The sequence below is a fragment of the Polyodon spathula genome, chromosome 22 (genome assembly GCF_017654505.1).
Source record: "Polyodon spathula isolate WHYD16114869_AA chromosome 22, ASM1765450v1, whole genome shotgun sequence".
In the NCBI taxonomy this organism is placed as follows: domain Eukaryota; kingdom Metazoa; phylum Chordata; class Actinopteri; order Acipenseriformes; family Polyodontidae; genus Polyodon; species Polyodon spathula.
The window spans coordinates 7,993,688-8,019,645 of record NC_054555.1 but is presented as its reverse complement, the minus strand read 5'-3'; the positions used below and the strand labels follow the sequence as shown (position 1 = coordinate 8,019,645).

At 36.1% G+C, this 25,958-nt stretch overlaps 1 protein-coding gene across 5 annotated transcripts; it reads right to left on the bottom strand.

Annotated features, from left to right (window-relative positions):
- On the bottom strand, positions 1-24,041 carry LOC121297478 (histamine H2 receptor-like). 5 transcript variants are annotated; one of them, XR_005947176.1, is made up of 5 exons: positions 23,849-24,041; positions 15,296-16,962; positions 7,869-8,312; positions 7,062-7,159; positions 5,217-6,351 (listed from the first exon to the last, which is right to left on the bottom strand). XR_005947176.1 is itself a non-coding variant. In XM_041223828.1 (3 exons), the coding sequence occupies exons 2-3, from the start codon at positions 16,426-16,428 to the stop codon at positions 8,162-8,164; spliced, it is 1,284 nt and encodes a 427-aa protein (XP_041079762.1). In that variant the 5' UTR covers positions 16,429-16,962; positions 23,849-24,041; the 3' UTR covers positions 7,621-8,161. The 5 variants fall into 5 exon arrangements, 1 of the variants encoding a protein (XP_041079762.1); XR_005947175.1 differs by lacking the exons at positions 5,217-6,351; positions 7,062-7,159 and adding an exon at positions 1-1,506; XR_005947174.1 differs by lacking the exon at positions 5,217-6,351 and having other exon boundaries at positions 6,450-7,159.
- Positions 24,042-25,958: the final 1,917 nt, after the last annotated feature.

Below are 25,958 nucleotides of genomic sequence, written 5' to 3'. Positions count from 1 at the left end.
TATCTGAGACTGCTCCAATTTTACTCAGATTAAATGTTTATAATTATGGATATCCCTCAGTTCCCCACAGCAGAAATTACTTCAAATTGTATTGGTGTTATGGGCAGTCTTGTGGGCAACACCATTACAGATTCTGGCCTGTGCCAATGTGGTGAGGTTTAAAGTCAGTCTGTTTTGTGCAATGGTGCATGTTTGTGGTGTATAGAATGTATAGTATGTGGTAGTTTTCACCCAGACATGTTACATTAGTGTCCCTAAGAAAATACAGTCACTTGAAAACTGGATTTTTAATTTTTTTATTTTTTCAATTGTATGGAATGAGTTTTTGAGATCCATTTCAAAGTTACTGCCAATCTAAGTTTAAGGAGAGAACACTTTTCAAAGCATACAGTACATAACTTAAAAGTGACATGCAACACTGTCAAGTCTGAAAAGAAAATGGTCAAGAAATGATAGCAGGCAGAATGTGACTTCATTCAGCATGCAGAGTATAACAGCTGTTGACTGGATTTCTAAAAATGTAGCAGTCCATATGACTTAGAACATTTCTAAGAGCAGATTCTGCATGATGTTGATTAGTTGCAAGCCATACTATTAACTAGATATCTGTTATACATGGCCAGAACTGTTTCAATGCCTAATCATCACAGAGTACAGTGTCTTTAGCTTTTCGAAGTGGACAAATGCTTACAGAAAAACTAGCAATCTGTTTAACTATTCAGTTTGTTAATCATTTTCAACAATCAGTTTATCTAAATGGTTTCATACTTTTATGACTATTTGAATCCTATTTAATGCTAGACATGTTAGATTCCCCAGTTCAATAACATTCAATTCCCCATCTTGTGTATTTTAATAGACATTTCTACTTAAACTGCAGTGGTTCTGCTGAAGATAGCTGACACAGTGTAATGATTCAATCTTCCCATTAAATAAGATCAAAATCTGCTCAGAAGCTGTTTTTATTCTCAAAAGCTGGGCATCGATTTTTCAAGAATATTTTTGCTTTGTAATACCAACAATTTTATTTTCACGGAATATGTTCTAGATTTGACTGTAAATTTAATCGCATCGGAAGACAATTTTGAGTGTCAAGGATCCTAACCTTACTGTTAAGCCTTCATTGTCATTAAAAACATCTTCATTGAAAACTTATTAAAAACAACACCAATAATTTTGGGGGGAGGGGGGGTTGCCTTGGCACCACAAATGGGATTTAATGATTAACAAAGAATAAGTACTCATCCTAGGTGAAAAGTAAAGGTTTCTGGAGTCCCTGCATATCAAAAACATCTCTGAAAGGCTCTCTTAAGATGTGCAGCCACCTGTAACTCTATGTGCCCTGTCTGTCTCACAAGCCACACAATTTAGAATAACCATTTATTAACAGTGCAAAGATGTTGCCCTCAGTCGCTCAGAGATGTCACTTGCATCGCCACGCTCCAGTGCTGCTGTGGCACCTCCATTCTCAGCTCCTGAATTTTAATACAGGGCTATCATATGAGCCTGGGGGAAGAAAGAAGAAAATAAAGTCATATTTTTCTTTCAAAGTGCTGAATACCGATAATCTGCATTCTCCGAGGCCAGCTGACATTTCTCATCGAGGTGTCAGGATGCATTAATTTCTCTAGCAAGGCGGCAGCCCAATAATTTGTTTAGAGAGATACAAATCTGGACAGAAATAAGAGGGGTATGATTCTCGCATCCTTTAATCAGGGTAGAAAATGTCGGATCTGGAAGCAGTTTGGTTCCATTTGTATTTTCACCCATTCATCTAAATGAAAACATTAGAGTTTAATTTAAATGTCAATCAACTCTTCTTTGCACTGAGAGATCATTTTCTTAGCAGGGAGTGAAAGACACTTTATTCATCTAGATGTTTTCAAAAGGCCAATCACCCAGTACATGTAGTATCTGAAAAGCTTTTATTTTTATAAATACCATCTTTTATTGGTGACCAGGTTAATGCCTGAGATCTCACCATTCAAAAACTATAACAATGCCCAGTGAAGAAAAACTTATACAGTAATACATTATAAAAGAAAATAAATTATCATTGTAATTCTGTTCATGAATAATAAATAAAATACGAGAATAAAAAATCCATACTGTTTGTAATAAACAAGATACACATGTATACATGTGTGATATTATAATAATCTATAATTGCTTTTTAATAATAGGCAACACCTAAAACATTCTGCCGAGTCTAGCCTGGGAATTTCTGTACTGGGCTGCTCTCTCGAATTGTGGTTTAGAGAACATTTTTATTATTATTATTTCAGATAAAATAACCAACTCTGCTTGGGGGACTTCAGAATTGATAGAGCACTATAGGTTAGCTTGCTTGCTGGAAGTTCTGAAGACGTGTGAAAAAGCTCTTCCCACACATTTAGGTAAATACTGTTTATTAATACCACTACCCCTGCCACCCAACTACTCCTAACCATCTACATCTCATAACACATTTAGATCCTCAAGGACATTATCCCATTTGAGGTGAATCATGAATGCATATGTATATTTATGAGGACATTTAAAACCAATGTTTCTTTAAATTACAGTTCATAATTTTTATGGTAGTATGTAGTTTGCAAGAAACCTGTTCAGATTTATTTACTCAGTAATACTTGGAATTAATTTCTCGTTGGAGCGAGATGTACATGTATGCTAAATAAATCTTATTCCACAGCTGATACCCAATGATTTGGAGCCAAATTGGGATGTAATAACATAGCTTTAGTGCATCCGTAATAACACTGAAGCTCTATATATTTTCTGGCATACTTTATCCTCAAAGTCTTCTAATCACATCGAGACAAATTTCTAGCAGAGACTAATTGTACTTTTAATTTTAAATGTTTTACCATCTAGCTTTATAGTCAGTTACCTCCACTAATGTATTCTTCTTGTTGTTTAGAATCATTTTTTTCAGTCGTCATGATAAAAACCCTGACGTCAAAAGCCTCTATAAACCTTTGTCATGTCTTCACCCTGGTAGACCAGAGTGTGGGCATCCATCTGCCATCCCTTGCAATCCCCTGCCCCCAGATGATGTAACAAATGCCACATGTGTTCTTTGAGGAGACTTGTTTCAGTTCTATAAAGGCCATAGGGGTAACTACTGATTTTTAAAGGGTCACAAAGGTCATGACAAACAGAAAATAACATGCAAAGTTAACCCAGACAGAAAGATGAATGGGATATTTGACACCCATGCCAAGTGGGGTTTTAGGTTTACACTTTTAAAAACTCATTTTGTGGTTCTTTTTTGGCAATATATTCTATGAATAAACCCTGATTCCTAATGTGAAGAACCTTTTTCATTACCAGGAAAATGCAGTGGCTGGTCACCAAGAGTGCCTGACAGTTGTTAACAGCCTGGTCTCTCTTTAATTTGATAAGGCTGTGTGTAGTTTAATTTTAATATGAAAAGAATCTGCATTGCTTAATTTCCTGCTGGACAATGAAAGTGCATTCTATTGGGGTCATTTGTTTACACTTCATTTGCTTTTCAATTCCCTGCCATTTGCAGATGGTAATTTTCTAATTGGCTGATCTGGCCTGCTCCTTATAACTCGCGTCACTGTCTATTAGCATCTGGTAGCAGTCACTGTGTACTCACAGTTTTTTTTTTTTTTTAATGGAATGCAAATCAACTCTTTGATATATAGCATTCTACTCAAAGCAGTATGTAATTGGCATAGCAGAATATATTATATATGACTACAGTTTAGATGAGTTACATTTTAAGCAGTGAAGCATAAATTATACCCAGATCTTGAGTATAACTTATCCACCTTCAGCCAGCAAGCTTTTATCAGATGGCATCAACTGAATCTAACTTAAAATCTGAGCAAGTGCTGGTGTCTTCATTTTGACTTGCCTTAATGAAAGCTTAGCTTACATCAATGGACATCATGTACTGAATAAAGACATGATTGATCCAAATGTATTTTATTATCCACCAAAACTAACCAATCAATACTTTGTACGAAGCAAACATATTAAAACTTCTCCATATTATAAGCCAGTGAAAGCCCAACAACTTATAAAGAAGACATTAATAGTAAGAAATAAAATGAAAAGCTAACAAATGCATCATTGTATTCTGAAACAAAAAAGAGAGACTTTTGAGATCTATGTATTTAAGGGTAAAAAAAATGCTGTGCTGCTGCAGTCCCTCTATTCCACACTCAGCTGCCATCTGCAGAATAGAAATATTACTGCATCGGCTGCAGTATTCATAATTGTAATAAAGCCAATAAATACAATATTGTAGTCATGGAATTGTTCAAATGACCATTGAAATTAGAAAATCTTTCTCTATTTACTGTAGCTAGTAAAAGTGAACTGCGCACAAGTAGATTATTTGCTTATAGATGCAGGTATTCAGTGTTACTTTACATGGTGTTTTGGCTTTCTAAGTACTGTAGCATTTCATTTGACTGTGTTTCCAGTGTTTCCTATGTGCAGTTCTAACTTTATGCTAAAACATTGTGACTGCTGGCCTTAAAGGGTACCTAAGGACCTTTTTTTTTTTTTTTTTTATTGTGTTACATGTTCTCATGTGTTGCTACAACTGGTTATGTAAGGTGTGTCTATTGTTTACATTTTTTTTTTTTTTTTTTTTTTTTTTTTTTTACATTTGACCACTTTTTTAAACTTTGAAATTGCATTCCCTGCCTCAAGATGACTTCCGATATACCTGCATGGACCTCTCAGAACTACATTTCCCATCATCCTCCTGCTCACTGGTAAATCCAAACAGTTGTAGGGAACATGTAATACAATAAAATAAAAAGGTCTTTATCTACCCTTTAAAATGATTAAAATATCGTCAGGAGGCACATTGTGTTTGGAATCTGTATAAAACAGAAGCTGAAATAACAGCACCTGACAGCAGATGGTAGCAGTATATTAGATTTTAGGTTAGTGTTTATAGTGTTTACAGTATTGTATAATATTTTACATAAAATTTTACACAAGTGTAACAGTCAGGTGTGTTCATGTGTTCTGTGTGCAAAGTGTTTCCAAAACAAAGGTTATGGGATATATATATATATCATTAATAATATATACATATTATGACATATTATATTATAATTATATATATATAATACTATATTATCATGTATACAAACAATGTTAAAGATGACGAAAAAATAAGAAAAGAAAAAATCCATAAAAGGTATTTTATTAAATGTAAAAACAATGCTATGTGTTTGTTTACAGCTTTCCTAGGTTTTTCATTTTTACAATGTGTTGTACATTTGCAGAAAGATATTTTGATGACCTCTCCAAAGGCTATTTTAATCCATGCAATATTTAGTACTGCATTATAGTTACATACCCTAACAGGAATATTTGTTGTCAACACTTCTTTTATCAGGTTATTAGGGAACACCTCTTAAAGTCAACCCCACTTATTGTCATCCTTTAAGCTCAGTCCCTTTATTGCTATTACATGGGAAAACAGTTAAATGAAAACCAATACTTATTTTACAAAATACCAGAAAACAAAACACAGTATTAGCACAGATTTACAGTTTGTAAAAGGAAAAGTGCCATTTATAGCACATACTTTGTTATGTAAATGGACTGCTCCTAACATGAATGGTTAATTCTGCAAATGTTACCTATGATATGAATGCTGCAATATAAAAGTTGCATCTCCCTGTTTCAAGACTTTAACAGAGATTTCTCAGTTGGCAGGTTCTTCTGTAGCTAACAGTGCATGTGGGTCATTTTAGAGAATAGACTTAGCTGCTCCCAAATGGAGTAATACAGGATGGTATCCATTGAGAAATTGTCATGCATCCAGAAAAATGTAAACACCTTAAGCTGAGGGGACACACTAGTCTACATGTTACCAGAAAATGTAGAACACAATCTGTTGCTTCTACAATGTTGAGTCTAGTTTCATTCTACAACTTGTAGAAACAATAGAAAGACATTTTAAGTATTTTGTTTTAAAACATACACAGAATGCTGGTGCATGCTGTTTTTTTGTTTTCTGTTTTTTCTTTTTTTTTTGCTAAAATGACAAATGTTGTTTGAATTTTCCCAAACTGTTTTTATTTAGTTTAAGCGTGAAAAATATCAGAAAAACAGCATTCAGCCTACATTACAAGACACAACAAACCTTCACCCAGCATCAACAATTAATATTAAGATTATATAAATACAATTTTTCAAGCTAATTGTGCATTATTTATGTATCTGAACCCACACCCAAAATCATGTAAACCCAGATATATTTATATTTATGAGCCCCCAAAACACCATACTACCCAATATTGAAACTGCTTGCATAAAAAAAACAACACTCACTTGATCTGTTTACTGTCACTAGAAAAGGAAAAACAATAAAAACGATAACTTTTATTAGGCTATTTATATATTAAGTAATATATATATATATATATATATATATATATATATATATATATATATATATATATATATATATATAAGACAATCAAAAATTGATCATGAGACTTTCCCTGACGAAATACCACACTGGCTTTGCCGCCATTATTTCTCAGCCTTTCTCCTGCAAGATAGCCAGTCACATGACTTTCCTCATGATTTTTCATTGGTTGACTAATCCTATGATGTAATGTTGCTTCTACAAAATCAATTCTCATTTGACAAAGTTGCTTCCAACAAAGCTGCTTGAAACTTGTAGTTTGCACGTCACTTCTACAAAAAAAAATTTCCCTTCCTACAGTTTTTTGGCAACATGTAGACTAGAGGCTTTAAAGTCTCTGTGAGATTTCTATGAGATATGTTTTCTCTCTCTATCTCTCTCTCTCTCTCTCTCCCTCTCTCTCCTTCCTGTCCATGTGTTTACAATCAGAACCACCTCTGACCTCTACAAGCAAAGAGTCTCTTGGGGATCAGACACTATTCTTGCATGGACACAAATTATTCTGAGCATTAGCCCTTGCTTTTTAAGTACTCTGACAGCTAGTCTTACCAGGATTTATTAATTCACAGTGCCCATTATTACCAGTGGCACTGTTAGGATTTTTGAATTGTATCTATTGAAAACTCACAACTCAGGAGTCACATTATACTTTTGCAGTTCCTGTTCTTGAACGGTGCTTCTAAAATCAGACCATTGGTACTTCCAGTGGAAAGATGTATTCTTGCGCTGGGAGACAAAGAGTGATGATTGTTTATAACAATGAGTGATGATTTATTTCCTTTTTTTATTTTTTAATTTAGTAGTCAATTGTTTTTATCATTATCTCTCCACTTTGGTATAGCCAATTATTTTTAGACTCACTGCTACCACCCCCGCGCTGACTCAGGAGCAGCGAAGTTGAACACACACTGTCCTCTGAAGCATGTGCCATCAGCTGAGCGCTTCTTTTACACACTGCAGGCCCACCATGCAGCCATCTCAGAGCTACAGCATCTGAAGTAAATGCAGCTTACTGGCAAGACTGCAGGTGCCTGGCCTGACCTCAGGGGTCGCTGGTGTGCGCTGAGCCGAGGATACCCTGGCCAACCTAAGTCATCTCCACCCAGGACAGCGATCAGCCAATTGTGTGCCGCCCCCTGGGAGCTCCCATCCATGTTCAGCAGCAGAATAGCCTGGACTTGAACTGGCGCCGTCCAGGCTATAGGGCGCATTCTGCACTCCACAAGGAGCACCTTTACCAGATACGCCACTCGGGAGCCCCCTACATTTCCTTTTATGCTCATTTGTTGGCATTCACTGTATCAAAAGCAACAGCAGATAAAGCTCAGTGAAAGTGCAGTTGTCTGGTACAAAAGGGCAGGGTGTTAGTTTAACTTTACTATGTGCAAACAGATGTAATGTGCTGTTTAAAATGTCTGCAGTAGACTCCACTCACCTTCATAGTGGTTTACAGCACTTAAACAGCAGCTCATCTTCAGGTGCTTTATTTATTCAATTATTTATTTATTTATTTATTTGTCTGTTTGTTTATTTACCATGACAAGATTAATTTGATAGCAAGAAAGTAGCTCAAATTGGAACAGTTCAATTCAGCATTCACCATGTTCTGGAGTTCTGTTTTAAAATAGTACATGTTCTGGCATTCTGTAATTCCAAGATTCCCTCTTAAAAGATGAATTATGTTTTTTTTTTTTTTTATTCAGTTTTTTTCTGTTCTGAGGTTCTGTATTAAGGCTCAACCATCTTCTGAGATTTGATGAGCTCAGCTCCATTCTCCTCAAAGATCCACCTGTTCTGCGCTGGCACTACCTTTGCCAGCCACACGTCCTGGCAGAAGGACAGGATCCACATTGACTTGCTACAGGAAACTGGCAGACCCCTGCAGCAAAGAGAAGACATTTAGACTTATTCAGCTAAAGCAAGTCATGAACCATTCTTAACAACCATGCATTTTTAAAATGCTGCAGCCATAATTTATAATAAATAACATTATGGGCCCTATTCACAAAGCTTTTAGTTGTAAATTATTTAATTAATGTTTTTTTTTTTTATTATCAATAAAAAAAAGGTTGATAACAACAAAGCTATTATAACACAGCACTCAAACAGGGCATACAATACATATGCTGGTAATCATGTTAAACTGATTTGATATGTTATCAATTAGAACAGACTGAAATAAAAACACATCTTTGTGAATACCATTGTACTGTATATCACACTTATAGATAGATCTGTAGAGCAGTGCCGGCTTTTGCCTCACGGTAACCCCGTGCAAAACTCGATTCTGGTGCCCATATTCCCTGTTCTTACCAGTAATATTACGCTACGATACAATGACTTTCAAACAGGGCAACAACGACACTGTTAAATGTATTGCATTTTACTACACACTCACAGAGACTGTTAGAAATGAACCTTTAGTGCTTTTGCAGCGGCAAAGTGCAATTATACCTGAACAAAAAGCATTTATGTGTTTATAGTGAGTCGAAATGAATACATTTTAAAATGTATTACTGTTTTTAGCTTAAACGTGGATTATATGATTACGAGGCACATAGTGACATAAATTTGGCACGGTTTTTAACCCTAACATGATCTGGTTTTTTTTATGGCTTGTGGCGTATCAATACAAAGAACGATAAAATGGCTAAGGCCAATCATTCTGGTCCAGACTTGAGGTGAATACAAGCTTTTTTTTATAGTAACTGAGCTACGACAATAGGTGGTCTTGGGGACCCATGCAATTGGTTGCATGTGCCTAAAACTGCTGCTGCTGTAGGACCTAAGTTACTGTGCTCCAGATAAGGGGAGTACCGTCGTAATTCCAGACTGAAAACAGCCATTTACACCCCCCCCCCCCCAAAAAAAATATTGAGGATTGGTTTACAGCCGTGGAAAAACAGATACAACCCCCGGCAAGCAAGTGTTTAGTTTCTCTGCGATGCCAGAAGCTTCTACTGGTACACTCGAGAATGACCGATTCATGTCACGACCGAGAACTGTGTAGTTTGTGTAAACATTAAAAAAACATATGATACTAACTAGATCCTCCTTCCTCTTATTACCGGTCTTTGAAAGACCTACAGCGGATAGACTACCGTTGCAACACTATAAAACTACGGATATTAATAAAAAAAAGCACGTTCTATACATGAGTAACAGCAAAATGAAAAATAACGTAGACATTAAAAATAAAGAATACAGTGGAAAATACAGGAAATCAACAGGAAATGGCTCACCGAGTGGTCTGGCCTGCGTTGTGGCTGCTGGATAACCACATAGCATTTTGAATTATCTCAAGCCAGCCATCTCAAAACTAGTCTACAGCCTGCTGAAAAAATCTTAAGATATAATTGACATGGTTCTACAGGATGTTAAAAACTACCAAAAATCAAAAACATGAAAAAAAACATGCTCATGAAAAGAACAACTGATGATTGGAAAGCCAAATTTAATTGGCTTGTTATTGATTCCAGTAGTACAGAAGATGGCAAAGAGACAGCAGAAAAGCTCAGCCCGACTATTTGAAAATATGTACTTATACTTTAATAAGCCTGTCAGTATTGTAAAAACATGTACATATACAAAAAGTGTAAAGCACAGTTATAACGTCATTATTTTGGTTTATTATGACTACATTTTCATGACTACAAATTCAGCAAATTACTCCTGTGCAAAATATCAGAAAATAATAAGTAACTGTACTAATTGTGACTTATTTTATTATAGTAAAAATGTACTATTGCAGTTCGTAAGCAATTTAAAATCACTGCTGCTGACAAATTTCTGGGAATGATAACTACTGACAAAAAAAAAATATCTGGGGCACTGCTTATGTAAGTATTGAGAAGATGGCTTGTGCATCTCCCAGTGCTTCATTAAAACTAATTGTATAAAATTAAAGCATAGCATGAGTCAGTATAACTAAATTAGCCAATTGGATTATTTAACAGTAGGTTTCTGACTTGACCAAATCAATGTAGCCAAACAGACCGAATCAGGCCGCTAATTATAGCATGTAGCTGCCCTCCCTTGGAGTCCCAGACTGCTCCAGCAAGCCTGTACGAAAGAACAAGATGGAACTGACTCAGCAGCTCATTTGAAATAAGGCACTGCCACATAATCATTGAGGAGAAGCTCGATATGCAGTATAGGGGAGTATTTATTAATTGATATATCAACATAATAAAAAAAATGGAAGAACATCTAATTGTTTCTCGAATGGTGTGGGGTGGCTCTAAATACTGTTACAGTGTTGGCTGTGCAACACACACATTCAAATGAATTTGTTTATTTATTGATTTGCATTTCTTTCCCCAAGGTACAGTACCTCTCTGTAACATGTTATCGCAGTGTCTCATTTCCACAGTGTAATCAGTGTAAAAGTCCTTGTTCAAGGATAATTGATAATAAATGAGTCAGTGAATGGCATGTGGTTTCTCTCCTGGAAGGTGTCAACAGACTGGACAGATAAAGGTGAGAGAGAAGGCCCTGCCAAAGCACAAAAACCCTTCCAACATTGAAATGAGCAAATTACTCTAACTCACAGCAACCACACCCTACGCTTTCAAATGCAAACTATCATTTCAGCTGTCTAACCCAATCAATAAAACTGTCAAGCCTTGCAAGCATGTTTTTTAGAAGTCAATTTTGTCTGCAGTCAAGAGTTCAAACACTATTTTACACACATATTTAACAAAGCACAGATTTAACAATGCATATATTGACTGTAATAAAGCCCACATTGGTCACTGAATAGGTCGTTTTTTCAAGCAAAAAGGAACAGTGTTAATATGGGTTTTATTAATAGTTACAAATCTGTTGCTTTTTCAGCCCTCTATGCAATGATTTTCCACTATACAGTAAGACTCAACTCAACAGCATATATCTCCTTGAGCGAAACTGGACTGGGTCCTGTGCTTTCCGGTGCCAATAACAGGCTCTTAGTTAATCCTTTCCATTCGCAGAGTTACTGAGTTTGGTCATACTCACCGCCATTCTGAATATGTTTTTTTTTCTGAATAAAATGCTTTTCAGCCTCCAATCATTTCATGGTGGGCTTGCGACCAGGAGTCGTGAGGCAAGGTTCAAGAGACAATAGGCTGAAGCAACTCTAAGGGGCAGATTCTAAGCTGGAAAGGGTTAAATAAAGAAAAATCAAATAATGAAAATGAAATAATAATAATAATATAATAATAATAATAATAATAATAATAATAATAATAATAATAATAATAATAATTTTAAAGTGGGCATTATAAACCATGGGAAATCACCATTAAGGGTTTGTTTACATTCCAGTACGTTCTATCTTGTGTATAGAGGTCATCCCGTGCATGGAACTCATGGCAGGTTTCTCAAGTTAAAAAACTAAAACACTTTTTTTTTTTTGTCTAATAGTAGTTCCTGAGTACAATCTTAATTTTTATGTGGTTTATAATAAGGTAGTACATTGCTTGTACATTGTCTCTTTTTATATATCTTCAAGACATCCTACACACAATCTATTAACTTTAGAAGAGATTGATTTAATAATGAGGATGGATCTTTCCATAAAATAAGAGGGTCCAGTGATGACAAGCTTGCCAGTGCTGTCACCTTTATGAGCAAGTATGCTAAACGTTAATGGAGATAAAGAGTGCCAAACTATTTAAAGAATAAATAACTAATGAACTGAAATATTTATTTTTAAAAACAGAAAGTAGAATTGATCATGGTAGGTAAATGAAAAGTCTGCACATTTCTAGGTACTTTTGAGAAACCAGGTAACTCAGCCATGACACAGAGTTTGTTTTCACTAAACAGGCTGTTCTATTATTTGCCGTCATTGATGTGCCTGAGCAACACTTCAGGCTAATGCTGTGCATACAGGGTGAGAATGAGATACTTCACTGGCCAGACCTCCTCTCCTGTTGAAATTCCTGGATGCAAAGAAGGAATTTTAATGGTAATGCAAAGGTGGCGAGCATTAGTTATGTTCAACACTCATGAAGAAAAGAAAGCAAGGCCCTAGATTTCGAATATACTTGGCACAGGGTCTTTTTATCTGTATGGTTAGGGCCAATCTGTATGAAAGTAGGGCTAATCAAAATGATTAGAATAAATTATTCAAGTTGGTGATTGTTTGAAATACATTTTAGCATCTGTTGGCACAAACAATTATTTTTATTCTCAAGCACATTTCCATTTGGTTTTCAATCAATGAAGCTTATGTTTAATCAGATTGATGTTTTAGTAATTAAAAAACACAAATTAAAAACCACCTTGTGTGGGTAGCTCCTCTTGGGTTTTGTTTGAATAAATTCTTTGTAGTGTCCATACTTATATACTGTATGAGGACTGGTTACAACAGTTTATCTTGCCTGTTTCTGCTTAATGCTCTACAAAAATAATTGTGTACAGTACCAATGCAAAACATTCTCAAGACACCACGTGTGCAGTTTTAAAGAATCATTGACCTTTTTAACTCTGACACACTGATGTCCTTGGAATACCATTCTGACCTGTTTGAATGACCCCCAAAAGGTTGGTTTACAATGGAAAATGATATGAACCTGCTTTTATATTATCTTTCCGTGTACAGTATAGTAACTCTAATGCATGGAAAAAAAGATAGCATGCTCTGTAAATACAGGAGTTCTGCCAATAAATAGTGTGGCAGGCCTTTCAAAAGATTCCAAAATTTATGTTTAGGTGGAATAGAAAATATTGTAAATGGTTGCTAAGCTACTTTTATTCTTTCTTTTCTAACATACCACAGTACAGTATGTGTCAGTTTTAGTATTAGTGGTTTGTTACTTTTGTTATGTAAGATTCTTACATTGATTTTACTTTATAAAATGGAGCAAATTGGATTTTAGTGTACGGATGGTGATCAATCTAGCCCTATACATTGTTGATACAACTGTCTTATTTTCTAAGTGCTTTCTAGAAGTCTCTGTGCTTTCTTGAATGGTAAAAGTTAGTCCATTTTCAGTTAAAATTAAAATGTTAGGAAATTGGTAACATATTTTGTAACTACACTATATTTACACATGTTGTTGTGTACATTTTATGTACAGTAATTACAAGATAGCATTATGTGTAAGTAAGGTGAAGTCAGTGACTCAATGAAAGAGTTAATCATGTATGTTTAATTAAAAAAGATATGCTCGTAAACAAAAGACAGTGCAGTAATAGTGAACAGTGCTGAATGTGTAATTTAGTTGCAAAAACAGAACCTGCTGTAAAAAATAAAATGTGATTTATGAGGAAGTGGGATAAGCTGAATAATTCCCACAGACATTTTCCCACAATCCAAACTAGCTGTTATTTGCAAAAATACATGACAAAAACACATAGCTGAAAGGACTGTGTTTTAAAATAAGTAGGATTCAATTTAGATGTACTGTATTTGGTTTTGTTGGTACAGTACTGTATTTTACTATAGAAATGAGTAAAACATAACAGGCAACACAATTTAGCAAAAGATACACAGTTTCCAGAATTAAAACAGTAGCCAAAGTCAGTATTCAAAATTGCAGAATATAGTGCTCGGCCCTAATGTCACAGTTCACCTGCAAATGAAAATGCACAAAAGCAACTAAAGATCACGGATTTTTAAAAAATCCATCACAGTATCTGAAACTGTTTAATGGTTAATTGTTTTACAATGCAGTAGCTGGTCTCATTCTCTTTGTTTTTGCTGCATTTTCGTCAGGTGAAACTGGAGGAAGCACTGTGTAAATGCACAATAAAGACTGATTTGTGCATGTAAGAATAAAAATGCACAAGCTGTGACGGATAATCAAATAAATTGTAACACTGAAGAGATGGGCTTTGTATTAGAAAACTGGTGACGGAGTCGAAGATCGCGCACGACGGGTAAGTGCATTTATTTGTTACATATATATACAGTATAAATAAAATGGGAATTGATTTGTTTCTTAATACAAGGATGGTAAAACACGACTGATGTGTATCTGAGTGTTGTATATGCCTGTATGCCTTGCAGTGAGTGTGATGCACTGATGTCTTGTCGCTGAGATGAGGCTAAAAGCTCTAACCATGAATGTAGATGAGCCTGGCTCTTTTGCATAGTGGTTAAGACGCTCACCTGCGGTGTGTGGGGTCGCTGGTTCACACCGAGCCTCCACTCTGTTACATCAACTGCAGTAACAGGTTCAAGTACTGTAGATGTAAGGCATGTATTCTTTGTCTATGCATTACTACTACATCCTGTTTAAAACCTGCACAGCACAGATCACAGGTAAAGTGGTCACATGCGATCCAGTGAAATCACCTTATTATCTTGATAAAGCGAATAATTGCCTCTGGGAGACACCACTCAGTATTAATCTACAGTCGTGGGGGAACAAACAGCAACAGTTTTCAACAAGTCTTAACATGTTTTATTGCAATCAATGCAATATTGTAGTCAAATTCCAAACAGATTGACTGAGTTTCCCAAACCCATGACTTTATGAGCTCTATAGTTTTTTAGAACCCATTCCACCAACCAGCTCTATTGTCTGTGCTTCTGCAGCTGTGTACCATAGTACCGTAGTTAAATTCAATGTGCTTTTTCCAGTTTTTCTCGCATAGCCTTTCAAAATACAGGCCAACTTTTGGGTCAATCCAGTATTTTGATTTTAAATGAAACATTTTTTTAATTCAAATTGTGTTTATCTTTCTGCTTTGAGGCATTTGTGATGTTGCTTGTCTAATCAAAAGCAAACTTAATCAAGCTTTGTGACAAGGACCCTGCAGGACCAATTCATCAGGATCAACAAATATTTAAGGATTACCTTGAAACATAAGAATAAGTCATGGTTTTGTCAATAGGACCCAATTAGTGTTAAGCTCAGTGGACAGTATTACCTTTCTGCGGTTTCACTGATGAAGGGGTTCTCCTTTCCATTTCTGTCCTGCATGGTGAGTGCTCTCTCCTCCAGTAGGCTTCCCTTACAGTCGGGGCTGTGTTGTTGGTGACTACCCCTGGGGACCTCTGCTCTTCCCTGGTGAGAATGAGGGGAGGCTGTGGCTGGGCCCACTTTGTGGCAGTGGAGCAGGCTGCTGTAGGCAGTGCGGAAGTCCCGGTTCAGAGCTGCGTAGAGGATGGGGTTGAGGGCAGAGTTGGCGTAGCCGAGCCATAGCACGATGGCAAAGGTCATTTCATCCACTTCCTCCTCACTAAGGCCCTGGTAGGTGAATACAGTGAAGTAGGGGAACCAGCAGATGATGAAGGCTCCCATGACGGTGGCTAGGGTCACCGTGGCCTTATGCTCTTTTGCGGGCAGAGAACAGTGGTTATTGAGCGAGGAGGAAGCGGTGCAGCAGTTGATTCGCTTGGCCTGTTCCCGTGCAATCTTGAATATGCGGTAGTAGGTGCTGCACATGACAACCAGCGGGAGGTAAAATGTGCCAACGGCGTCCACAAGCACGTAACCCTTGTTTAGCTCGAGCCTACATTTGTCCTCCTTGTCCTTTTCGCCTTTGTTCTGAACTGTGAGGTCCGGTGTGTTCCACCCCATATGGATAGGCAAGAAGGACACCATGAGTGACACCACCCAGATGAACCCCATGGCCACAGCCACACGACAGTGGGTCACCAGCGTGGAGTAGCGTAGGGGGGCAGTGACGGCATAGTATCGGTCCAAACTGATCATGAAGAGATTAAGGATGGAGGCAGTGCAGAGCATGACATCCAGGCTGGTGTAAATGTTACAGAAAGTGGCCCCAAATGGCCAGCTCCTGTGCAGTTCAATGACAGCAGAGAAGGGCAGCACTAGCAGCCCCAGGAGCAGGTCAGTGGTAGCCAGAGACACGATAAAGCAGTTGGTAAGGCTACGCAGCTTGCGGTTTATGCCCACAGCTAGGCACACCACCACATTGCCACAGATTGTGAGCACGATCACTGCTCCAAGAATGAAGCCAAGCATTACTGTAGATAACATGCTTCGTTTAAGACACAGGTCTGTAGCGGCCATTGTGTTGTTCAAGCATTTTTCCATTCCTTCAAACTGCTATTGTTCACTTAGATTGGACATCCCAGTTCTCCACAAATTAGGCATTTTGGCTTCAGTTTGGGGGTGTTTATGTGGAGGTGCACTCTTTATCCTGATGTAATGTCTTGTCAAAGGAGGGAGGGTTAAACTTGAATAGGGTTATTACTGTTAGAATTGACTATAGTACTGAATACTGTCCAAGAGGTCATTACAAATCCCCTTCTATTTATTTGCTTCTGTTGGTTGCTTCCAACTAGATTTTAATCTTGGAAAGTACTGGATCCAAAACTATTATGTAAGGCAATTTATTTATTTTTTGTAATTTAAAGGTGTACCATGTAATGGAGGAAGAATCAACAACGACATTCTGTTTTGGTATCTCTGCTCTAGAAAGAATAGCCTGTTTCTGCACTAACTGGTATCCAAGGCAACAGGCTCCCTCACAGTCTGCCTGGGTGCGGGCGGAGGGATAGATGGCTCAGTGCCTCAACATGTTCCTTCTGTCTTGCTCCCAAAATGTGTGAAACAACCTCCAAACACCTGCAAAAAATGAAAAAGAAAAATGACAAAGGTGTCACATGCACAGAAGTATTTTTTACTTTATTTTTTATTGAAAATCCTGCCAAGTTTTAAATTGCTCAGCCAACACAGTTGTGTTTACTGCAGTCTTTAAGTTTTGTAACCTTTAACATAATATTACAAAACTAGCAGAACCAAAGGATTGAGGTCCGTAAAGAGTTCTCCATTTTGGATTTCAGTTCATTTAATACTGGAGTAAATATTTTGAAGATAAACCACATTGCCTCTAAATATTCAGTCATGCTTTATTTAAAATGGATTACAGACACATTGATGGGGTAATATCATGTACACATCTCTTCTCCTTTTTTTCCTAAAAGGAGAACAAAACTAAATCATGCAAAACAAGAAATTCTTGTTTCTTATCTACATTATGAAGCACATAAAATTCTGAAATGACATAAACCTAGCAACATCATTATTGTGTTCTACTGTGATGTGCTTGTGTTATACAGTACAGGCACACAATATATTAATTTCATGGTTCAGGTTAACTAGCTTCCTGTCTGCTTCTCAGTGATGATTCAGTTTGTGAATCACAGGAGTGCCTGAACTAGAGTCGAAAGTCCAGAAGTCTAATAGAATTCCTATTTACGGAATGATCTATATATTCTTTTTTATTCTTTTTTTTTAAACACCAGAGGTTTTTAGATTTATCTTAAAAGATCTAGTGTTTAAGACTTTCCTATCCAGCACCTGATCGAATTTTGGGATCTGTCCCTTATTCATTCAAATCAAACTGAACTGACTAAGTGAAGTCTATAGTTTCGTCAAGTTTTTAGGCAGATGTGGATCTTGAATTCAGCTTGTTTAATTTAGGTTTAAATATATGTTCCTTTCAATACATTGCTATGTAAATAGAATACTGCAAGGATGTTCATAGAGTGATGTGGTTATTGCTCTCAAGTGGATGACTGTAATTCAGTTAGTGTCTGTCACCTTCTGAAGCTTTTAATAAAGTATTCAAAATGGATCCTAATATTATAGGCTATATGTTTTAGCACTGTAGTAAGCCCTACAGGATTTGATGCATACTGTACTGTAGGTTTCCCATGCATTTACAATAGCCTATTGTAGTGGTCATCAATGTAGTGGTATTAATGTAATCTTTTTTATTTTCCAGTATATATTATCATAAGGAGATTCAACATAAGGATATTTTAAAACTTTTAAGTACCACAGTACCAGTCCTTATTCATTGATTATTTGTATTGAAGTTTTAAAGGACTGTTTGCCAGTTGTACTGTATTTAACTTTTGGCCAAAGGTCTATGCTGTAAATACACAATTACAAATTTTCCAGTCATTTTTTTTTTGTTCTTTTTCTTTTTTCCAGCTCCACCCTCTATTATAACAGCTACACAATGATTACCCGCAACAAATTGTATTTGCTTTGGAAAAGTCAACACATTATAAAATTCTTCAAAGATTCCTCATGTTTTTGTTTTTTTTTTTTTTTTAAGTTATGCAGCAAAAACTATGGAACTACAAACAAAAACTTTATTTGTAATTTATTTACTTATAAAATGTGCACAAATCTGTATAACAAATTAACGCCAATGTTTAGCGATTGGGCTCTGTTTTGAATGGGCGCTTTCACTTCTTTAACAGTTCTGGATAAGCCTGCTCTGCATTAATCATCTTTTGTGGGGATTCAAAGAGATTATTATGATAAAAAAAACAGTAAAAATAATCCTGTTAAGACTTGTGGCCAGCACTGGTGCAGTTGTAATGATACAGTAATAGTAACTATATGGAAGTTTTGTTAATTGATAACAATCTGAATTAAATCAAATTCATTAAAGATTCATTATTCATTAAAAATAAATTCATTATTGCAAAGGAAAAATATTCCAATCATAATCCTAAAATGAATTAGAAATATATATTTAAGACTGTTATAAACCCCAGCATTAATGTCTGCGTTATCTACTCCTCCTTTAGTTTCTTTATTCGATTAGCCATCACATGCAGAATACAAAGTAATTTTCTGTCTATGTTAAAAAGAATTTAAATAGATAATTCTTCTTGTTCAGCTTTTTTTGTGTTTAACCACAGAGCTATGTGTTGACCTCAATTGAGAAAAGGTAAACTACAATAACGCTTCTTCTTAGCTTAATAGATTTAACATCAACAGACATGGTCTTTAGAGACACTGAACATGTTTTATTGCTGCACTAATAAATGGAAGAGAATTGTTATTACCTTTTTTTTTTTTAAAGATTGTGTTTTTATCCAGAAGTAAAGAAAGGCTTTGAAATGAAAGCTAACATTTCCCTATTAGTTAGGCAAAGAAATGTACAAAACCTTGTTTACAGTGTTTTAATCAGACACCCTGCCGGGAAGCTGAGAGGCAGTAAATCAGAAAGAGGAAGTTGGTGTTTGGTGGTGAGGAATTTTTTTGCTCTGTATAAACCATACACTTTATGCAGTATACAGACACATACAGTATGGAAACATACAGAGGCAATATGTTCATCAGTTAACCAAAAGCTAGAAATACTAACCAATTTTTGCTGTAAGCAGCAGATGTTGCCAAGCTCCATATTGAGCCCCTGAGATCAGTAGCCTGTTTGTAAAGACCGATGCAGCACTTTCTGTGCGTCCCCAACCAAGATCACCAAAACAACAAGGACAGGGTTTGAACCAGCCAGCCCCTGGCCATATGACTCTCCCCACAATCAGTACAGCAGGTGCGCCTGTGTATCCCAGAAGCACACTTTTGTGTAAACTGGCTGCAACCCTGAACTGTTGCATTAATATTGTGTCCAAATAAGGTGAACAGTGTATAAGGGCCATTTGCCAAGCTGAACAATCTATTTTATTTGACAAAAAGTTTGATCGATGTGGTGCTGGCTGCCCTGACCAGTGTTTATCAACATTAAAGATGAGGACCAGGCCACTGCAGAGGAAAGGCAGATATTGTGTAACAACATCACTGTAGCGGATTGCACAGTGAGAAATGTACGTAATGTAAGTGTCCATGTAACAGGAAACCAAAGCACGACACAGACTTTATTCAATAAAGAAGCTGCAGTAGAAGATTGATTTAGAAAACACATAGGTTCCTTCTGGTCAACAGCCCTTGAATACAGTTCTGAAAACCCCTGGGATCTGGAAATAGTCAAATCAGTTCAGTATGTTGATCTCAGCCAGATAATTAAAACCCATATAGAGAACTCAGTTTTGGGGATCTGAGAGCCAGCAAATCTAATACAGTATACAGACCTTAGTCAGGAGAGCGGATAATCAACAAATTCAATACAATATAGAGAACTCAGTACTGGTGCTAGCAAATCCTAATATAGAGTTTAGTTTGCAGTAGGTCTAAAATACAGAAATATCTTAAGGCTATATCTGATGAAAGCCAAGGCACTGGGTTATGGCTTATCTTTTTTTTTTTTTTTTTTTTTTTTTTTTTTTTTAATTAATTCACGCTCCTCAGAAATCTCTTAATAGAAATAAGACCACATATTTGCACTTGATAAGTAGATAGCTATCATACATTTGATTCCAGGAACATTATCTGATCCATTGACAATTTAAAGTTTTGTGAACAGGACACAAAGGGTATCTCGTCAAGGTCTTACATCAAATTGTAATTTGCACCATTCATTGTAAAAGGAAAATGAAACTCTTAATGTAAGAGTAACAAGCAGTGCTAACGTTTACTTCAGAAAGTGTGAAGTGTGCCTGAGATGGTTTTGTAAAGATTGATAAATCTGGTCTATGTGCCTTTTCATTAGAAAGGTTTGCACAACATTCAAAAATGCAATTACAATAATAGAAGAAGAAAGCTTATTCAGTATAATGTGTGGTGTTAACTTTGTGATGCTAAATCACAAAGACATACAGTATATATTTTGACAAAATGTATGCTAAAACTTGTTAGAGGATAAAACCAAACAGGAAATGCATTTAAAAACAAGTCTATTCTGTTCCTGCCTGTTTCAGTGTATTGTAGCATGTGATGGTATCTACTAGTTGGACCTCTCTGCAATACTCGGCAATATTGATCCAGTTCGAAATAACTCAATTGTTAGAAAAAAAAGGGAGCTTTTGGATTGATTCCTTAAAAGCAGGTTGTTTTTGTATAATCTCAAACTTTGACATCATGTGCCCGAAGAGAAGCATTCATAATGTCTGTTGTTTTAAGCATTTTTACTCGACATGAAAAAACGCTGTTGTAACTATGTTAGTAAAATGTCAATAAAGGGAACCTGATCTGTGTCAATAAGCGAGGTCACACAAGTCATAAATGGCAGCAAATTCAGATATGCATGATTTAATAGAAATTTCTGCCTTGCTATATTAATAATGCATCATACATACTAGCCCTTGATTCTCAAAGTGAACTGGCTTGTAGTATTTTCTTAATATGTTAGTGTTACAAAAATAATCTGAAATTGATAATATTAATATTCTAGGACAACGCTAAGTTTTGCCTTCAGCAGGATGTTTTTGTAATGCAATCTCTTCCTCGGATAAAGATTCAATTCAGTAATTTTTTCCATGCTACAAAACAAGGCAGAACAGCCATTCTCTGTTTAAATGTAAAATACATACAATTAAATAAGATTGGGCGAAATATTTAGCAAGTATCAGCTATTTAGTAATGTTTTGCAAATTATTGTATTCATTTCGAAATTGGTTAATACAGTAATAATCAAGCTCTTCAGCACAGTGTGTGTGTGTGTGTGTGTGTGTGTGTGTGTGTGTGTGTGTGTGTGTGTGTGTGTGTGTGTGTGTGAGTAAGCAAGTCGAAACCTGCGACAGCCAGGCGAGTAGCCAGAGTTTGTTTATTATTGAATAGAGAAGATTAGTTCAGAGATTTTAGATCCCACCAAAGTTTTCATGCACTGTGTTGTATGTACTCCGTGCGTTACCATTGCTGGTAGAGTCACGTGAGATGTTCAGTGTGTTGACATGTAAATAAATCCTGTTCACCTGCGGGGCGTAGAGAAGACTTCAACCTCCGTCTCATTCTGCTGCCTGACACTCAACAGAGAATGCAAGCACCCACACGGCGGACGACTACCCTGTCACAAGCATTACCTTGTATATTCTAAACAATGGATTTATGGGAGCTCCCTAATAAAAGTTGAATCTCAAAACAATAATTGTTTAAATATAGTAATTGTTACCGCTGTGTATAACGGTATTCATTTATCCGACTTTTTACATATCCGCTCTTACTCTGGTCCCACCTCAATCGAATGCATTACGGACTACTGTATATATATATATTTCAATAAAACTGTTTTGTTGTTTTTATATATTCATTTAAAATGGGCTCCAGGTCATGTATATGTAGATTAAACATATAAATTAAAAATCAGTCTTTAGATGTATTCAACTCGTATTATGCCAGCTTGTTTGGTGATATTAGTTGAAATCACCAAATTAATTTCACTTGACCTAAGCCGCCATTAGAGTATGACTAATACACTTTATAAACAAGCACCATTGCCCTGGGCCATATCCCCATTGCTTATCCGTCCTTAGTTCAAAGACAGAAGGCTCAAGAGACAAGAATGTAGAATAGTTTTTCTTCTATGGTCTAGAGTTTTTCTTCTAGGGAGAGATTTGTATCCTATAAACAAGGTCATAGGCATTTCTTAATTGGAATGACTGGGATTTAAAAAAACTTTTACAGAAAACATTCTCCCTCTGAATTCTGATTCATTAACCTTTTTCCTAAATGGTGTGAAATATAGATTCATTTTATTAATAATAATAATAATAATAATAATAATAATAATAATAATAATAATAATAATAATAATAATAATATGTTATTAATGTAAGTGAAATCTTTCAGAAAATATATATTTTTAATATTTTTAACAATGTACTATATCCATATATACCATTCTCACACTTACTTCAGGAAAATTGTAGAATAAAACTGTGCATCAGAAATGAAGCAAATGCAGTATCTATCATTCAAAAGCCATAAAGCCACAATGCCACAACATGGCACATTAGATACCGTACAAGATGTTTATGAAGGTGTGTTAACATGTAGTACATATACAGTAAGAATTACAGAATGTATTAAATTAAATAAAACCACAAACACGTGTATTATACAGAGTTGTCTCTTCTCTAAGGCAAAAATGACATGTATGTAAACTTTGCGAGCAATAACAAGAATGAGGGCTATCTTATTAAAGTAATTAAGACTCAAGGGTAAGAACTGAGGAGGAACCATTAACAGGGCCTTCAAAAGCAGAGCTATTCGAAATTAATCACTGGGACATTAGTCACTTTTAATATTCACTGCTGTGAACAATTTTTTCTCTCAAAATCAGCTACTTGAAGCTTTAGAGATCCCCCCCCCACACACACACACACACACACACACACACACACACACACACACACACACACACACACACACACAGAATCGGTAGAAAATAGAAGTAAAGCTAGAAAGTCTATTCTCCAGTGGCTCAGAAAGTGTATTTCTGTGGGAAGATGCAAATCTCAGTATAAGTGCCCAATTCAAACATTACATTTAGTTTTATTAATAATCACCCTCATAAAAGTTTACCTTAGAGTCTATTCTCTCTGCTTTACTCTTTAAAAAAAAAAGTGGCCATGATTTCTCAATGCAACTAAAACAATGCTATACAGTATATAACGCTCTACGACAAAATCTCTGAACCAATTCTTACTTTAAACCTATTGATTTACAGTTATATATTTGGTCAAGGATTTCGGTATACAGTAAGTTGTAGCCAAGCTCACATATTCAATCAAATCTATAGACACCTGTAGCATACCGATACAACATCTGTTGTAGCCATTTTCACCATCCCTTAAAAAATGGAGCAGTCCCTTACCTTGAAAAGTACATTGAGCCAGTCCTGCTAGCCCAGTGATACTCAATGTTGCTTCTCTGTGATGTCCCCCACACTCCCCCTACTTGTTGCTTTCCCAAGACTGGAGCAGTTTGTGTTTGTGTGTTTAAGTGGAGAGAAGTCTAGTGAGTTAGAGCCTGTCCCCTAATACTGTAACACTTTCACTGAGCCCAGAGAAGGGGCGGGATCAGCTTTCACAGTCTTAATACACACACACACACACACACACACACACAAAGAATGCTACTGTGCATCAAAGGATTTACACTGCATAAAATTAATATGTTTTCAACTTTTTTTTTAGTTAATTAGCTTTTTTGTTATACAGTAGGCTATGTGTGTGTGCTAATATGCAAGCAAGTCAGGGGCTGTGTTCTCTTAAATAAATAGCTTACAATAGTGTCCTGTTGTAGAGAAGCTATCTAGTAAATCCATATGAAGATGTTCTTGCTTTACAATTTAAACAGACACAGCAAGCTTTATCTATAAAATCTTCTTGAAAAACCAGTGCTTCGTTAGCATACTTCACCGGCATGGAGGAAAACATATTTGCATCTATGGAACTTGATTTCTTTCCAAGAGGTTTTATCAGATTAGTTTATATTTGAGTTGAGTGTTAGGATGATAATATGCAATGCCAAACAGATCCAGCAAATTGAAAAGATCCTGAGGTTAACCTCTAAATTCCAGAGGTGGATATATAGATGAAAAAACGTTCCCTGAAAAGTAAATATTTCATCTTTCCCTCCAATTGCGCAGGCAAACCATACATGCGAAATAGATGGTTTAAATGGAAGCTCTGTCTTAATTTACCATGTATGAAAAGCAGTCTAGCTAAATTGGATCATTAATTGCCAATTTACCCACATGTATAAAAGCATAGTTGAGTCTGTGTTTCCTGGGGAAAACCAGAGACCAAAAATCATACTGGTACAAATATCTAAGACAATCTACCTCAATACCTTTACGGGGAGACAGTTTTTGCTGTGTTATTCCTTTGGACCACTCGCCTGATTATCCTTAGGTTAGCATCATTATTAACTGCATTTAAGAAAGTGCTGTTTGAGTATCTCTATTCTGGGTACTGCTCTGATTGAGTGTATTGATTTATGTTCATGGTGTTATGATTTGATGATTGCAAGACCAACCTAGAAGTTTAGTTCAGGAGAGGAACTTGTGTGAAGAGGACAATTGGGGATGTCTTCTCATAGCTTTGCAATAAAAAATCCATAACCTTTATAAAAGGCTATTATTGTTTTGTGTCTTGTTTTGTTAATAAATAGAATTGTGTGGCTGTTTTTGCTTGACGTCCTGGCAAAAGAACATACACCGCAGGTGCATGGCACAGGTCGGGGGAATCACAGGGGGATAAGAAGCCTCTCAGCCCTTGGACACCCCCTTTTCTGTTCCAAGCCATTCACACACACACACACACACACACACACACACACACACACACACACACACACACACACACACAGAGAGCAGCTGGTTCAGTTTTAAATTCTTCCCATCACTTCTGGGAAATGTAAATATTAGAAGGGATTTTTTGTATTTTCTTACACTAATTGAATCATGCACTGTATTGTGCCTGTGTGGTTCTCTGCAATTATTTCTAATATATCTTAACTGTAAAATTTAGATGGAGCTTGTGAATCGACTCTAGGAACCAGCCATTCATTTGCATATGCATGCAGAATAATGACTGCCTGTAATTGCCTGTGTAGATTTCAATTTCTAAATAAAAAGTTTAAGAAAGGCCTAAGCTGTCAAATGTGTTTGTTATATACTGTACAGTACCTACACTGTTTGTATTTGAGGGAAAAAGCAATGTAGAATTAAATATGTGATGTGTTTATTTCTAATTCTGTAACTTCAACAGGTGTTTTTAACCTTTTGAAAATTGAATAATTTACCCTTTGACTAAAAAGCTTTGAAAATCTTTTTTTGTTTGTATTGTTTTGTTTTTTTTGCAAATTTTGATGGAAACGTCTATAGCAGACCATTGAGTAAATGATCTTGACATTTTTCTGTAATGAATAAAAGCTGCCTCTTCCTTCTGAAAGGCAAGACAGTAGGGCCAACAGACTTT

What these genes read in the sequence shown, in the direction of transcription:
- LOC121297478 (XM_041223828.1), bottom strand. Translation starts at nt 16,428, where the DNA reads ATGGAAAAATGCTTGAACAACACAATGGCCGCTACAGACCTGTGTCTT. An exon ending in ATCAGTGAAACCGCAGAAAG is followed by an intron (nt 8,313 to 15,295) that starts GTAATACTGTCC and finishes TCTTTGCTGCAG; the next exon opens with GGGTCTGCCAGTTTCCTGTA.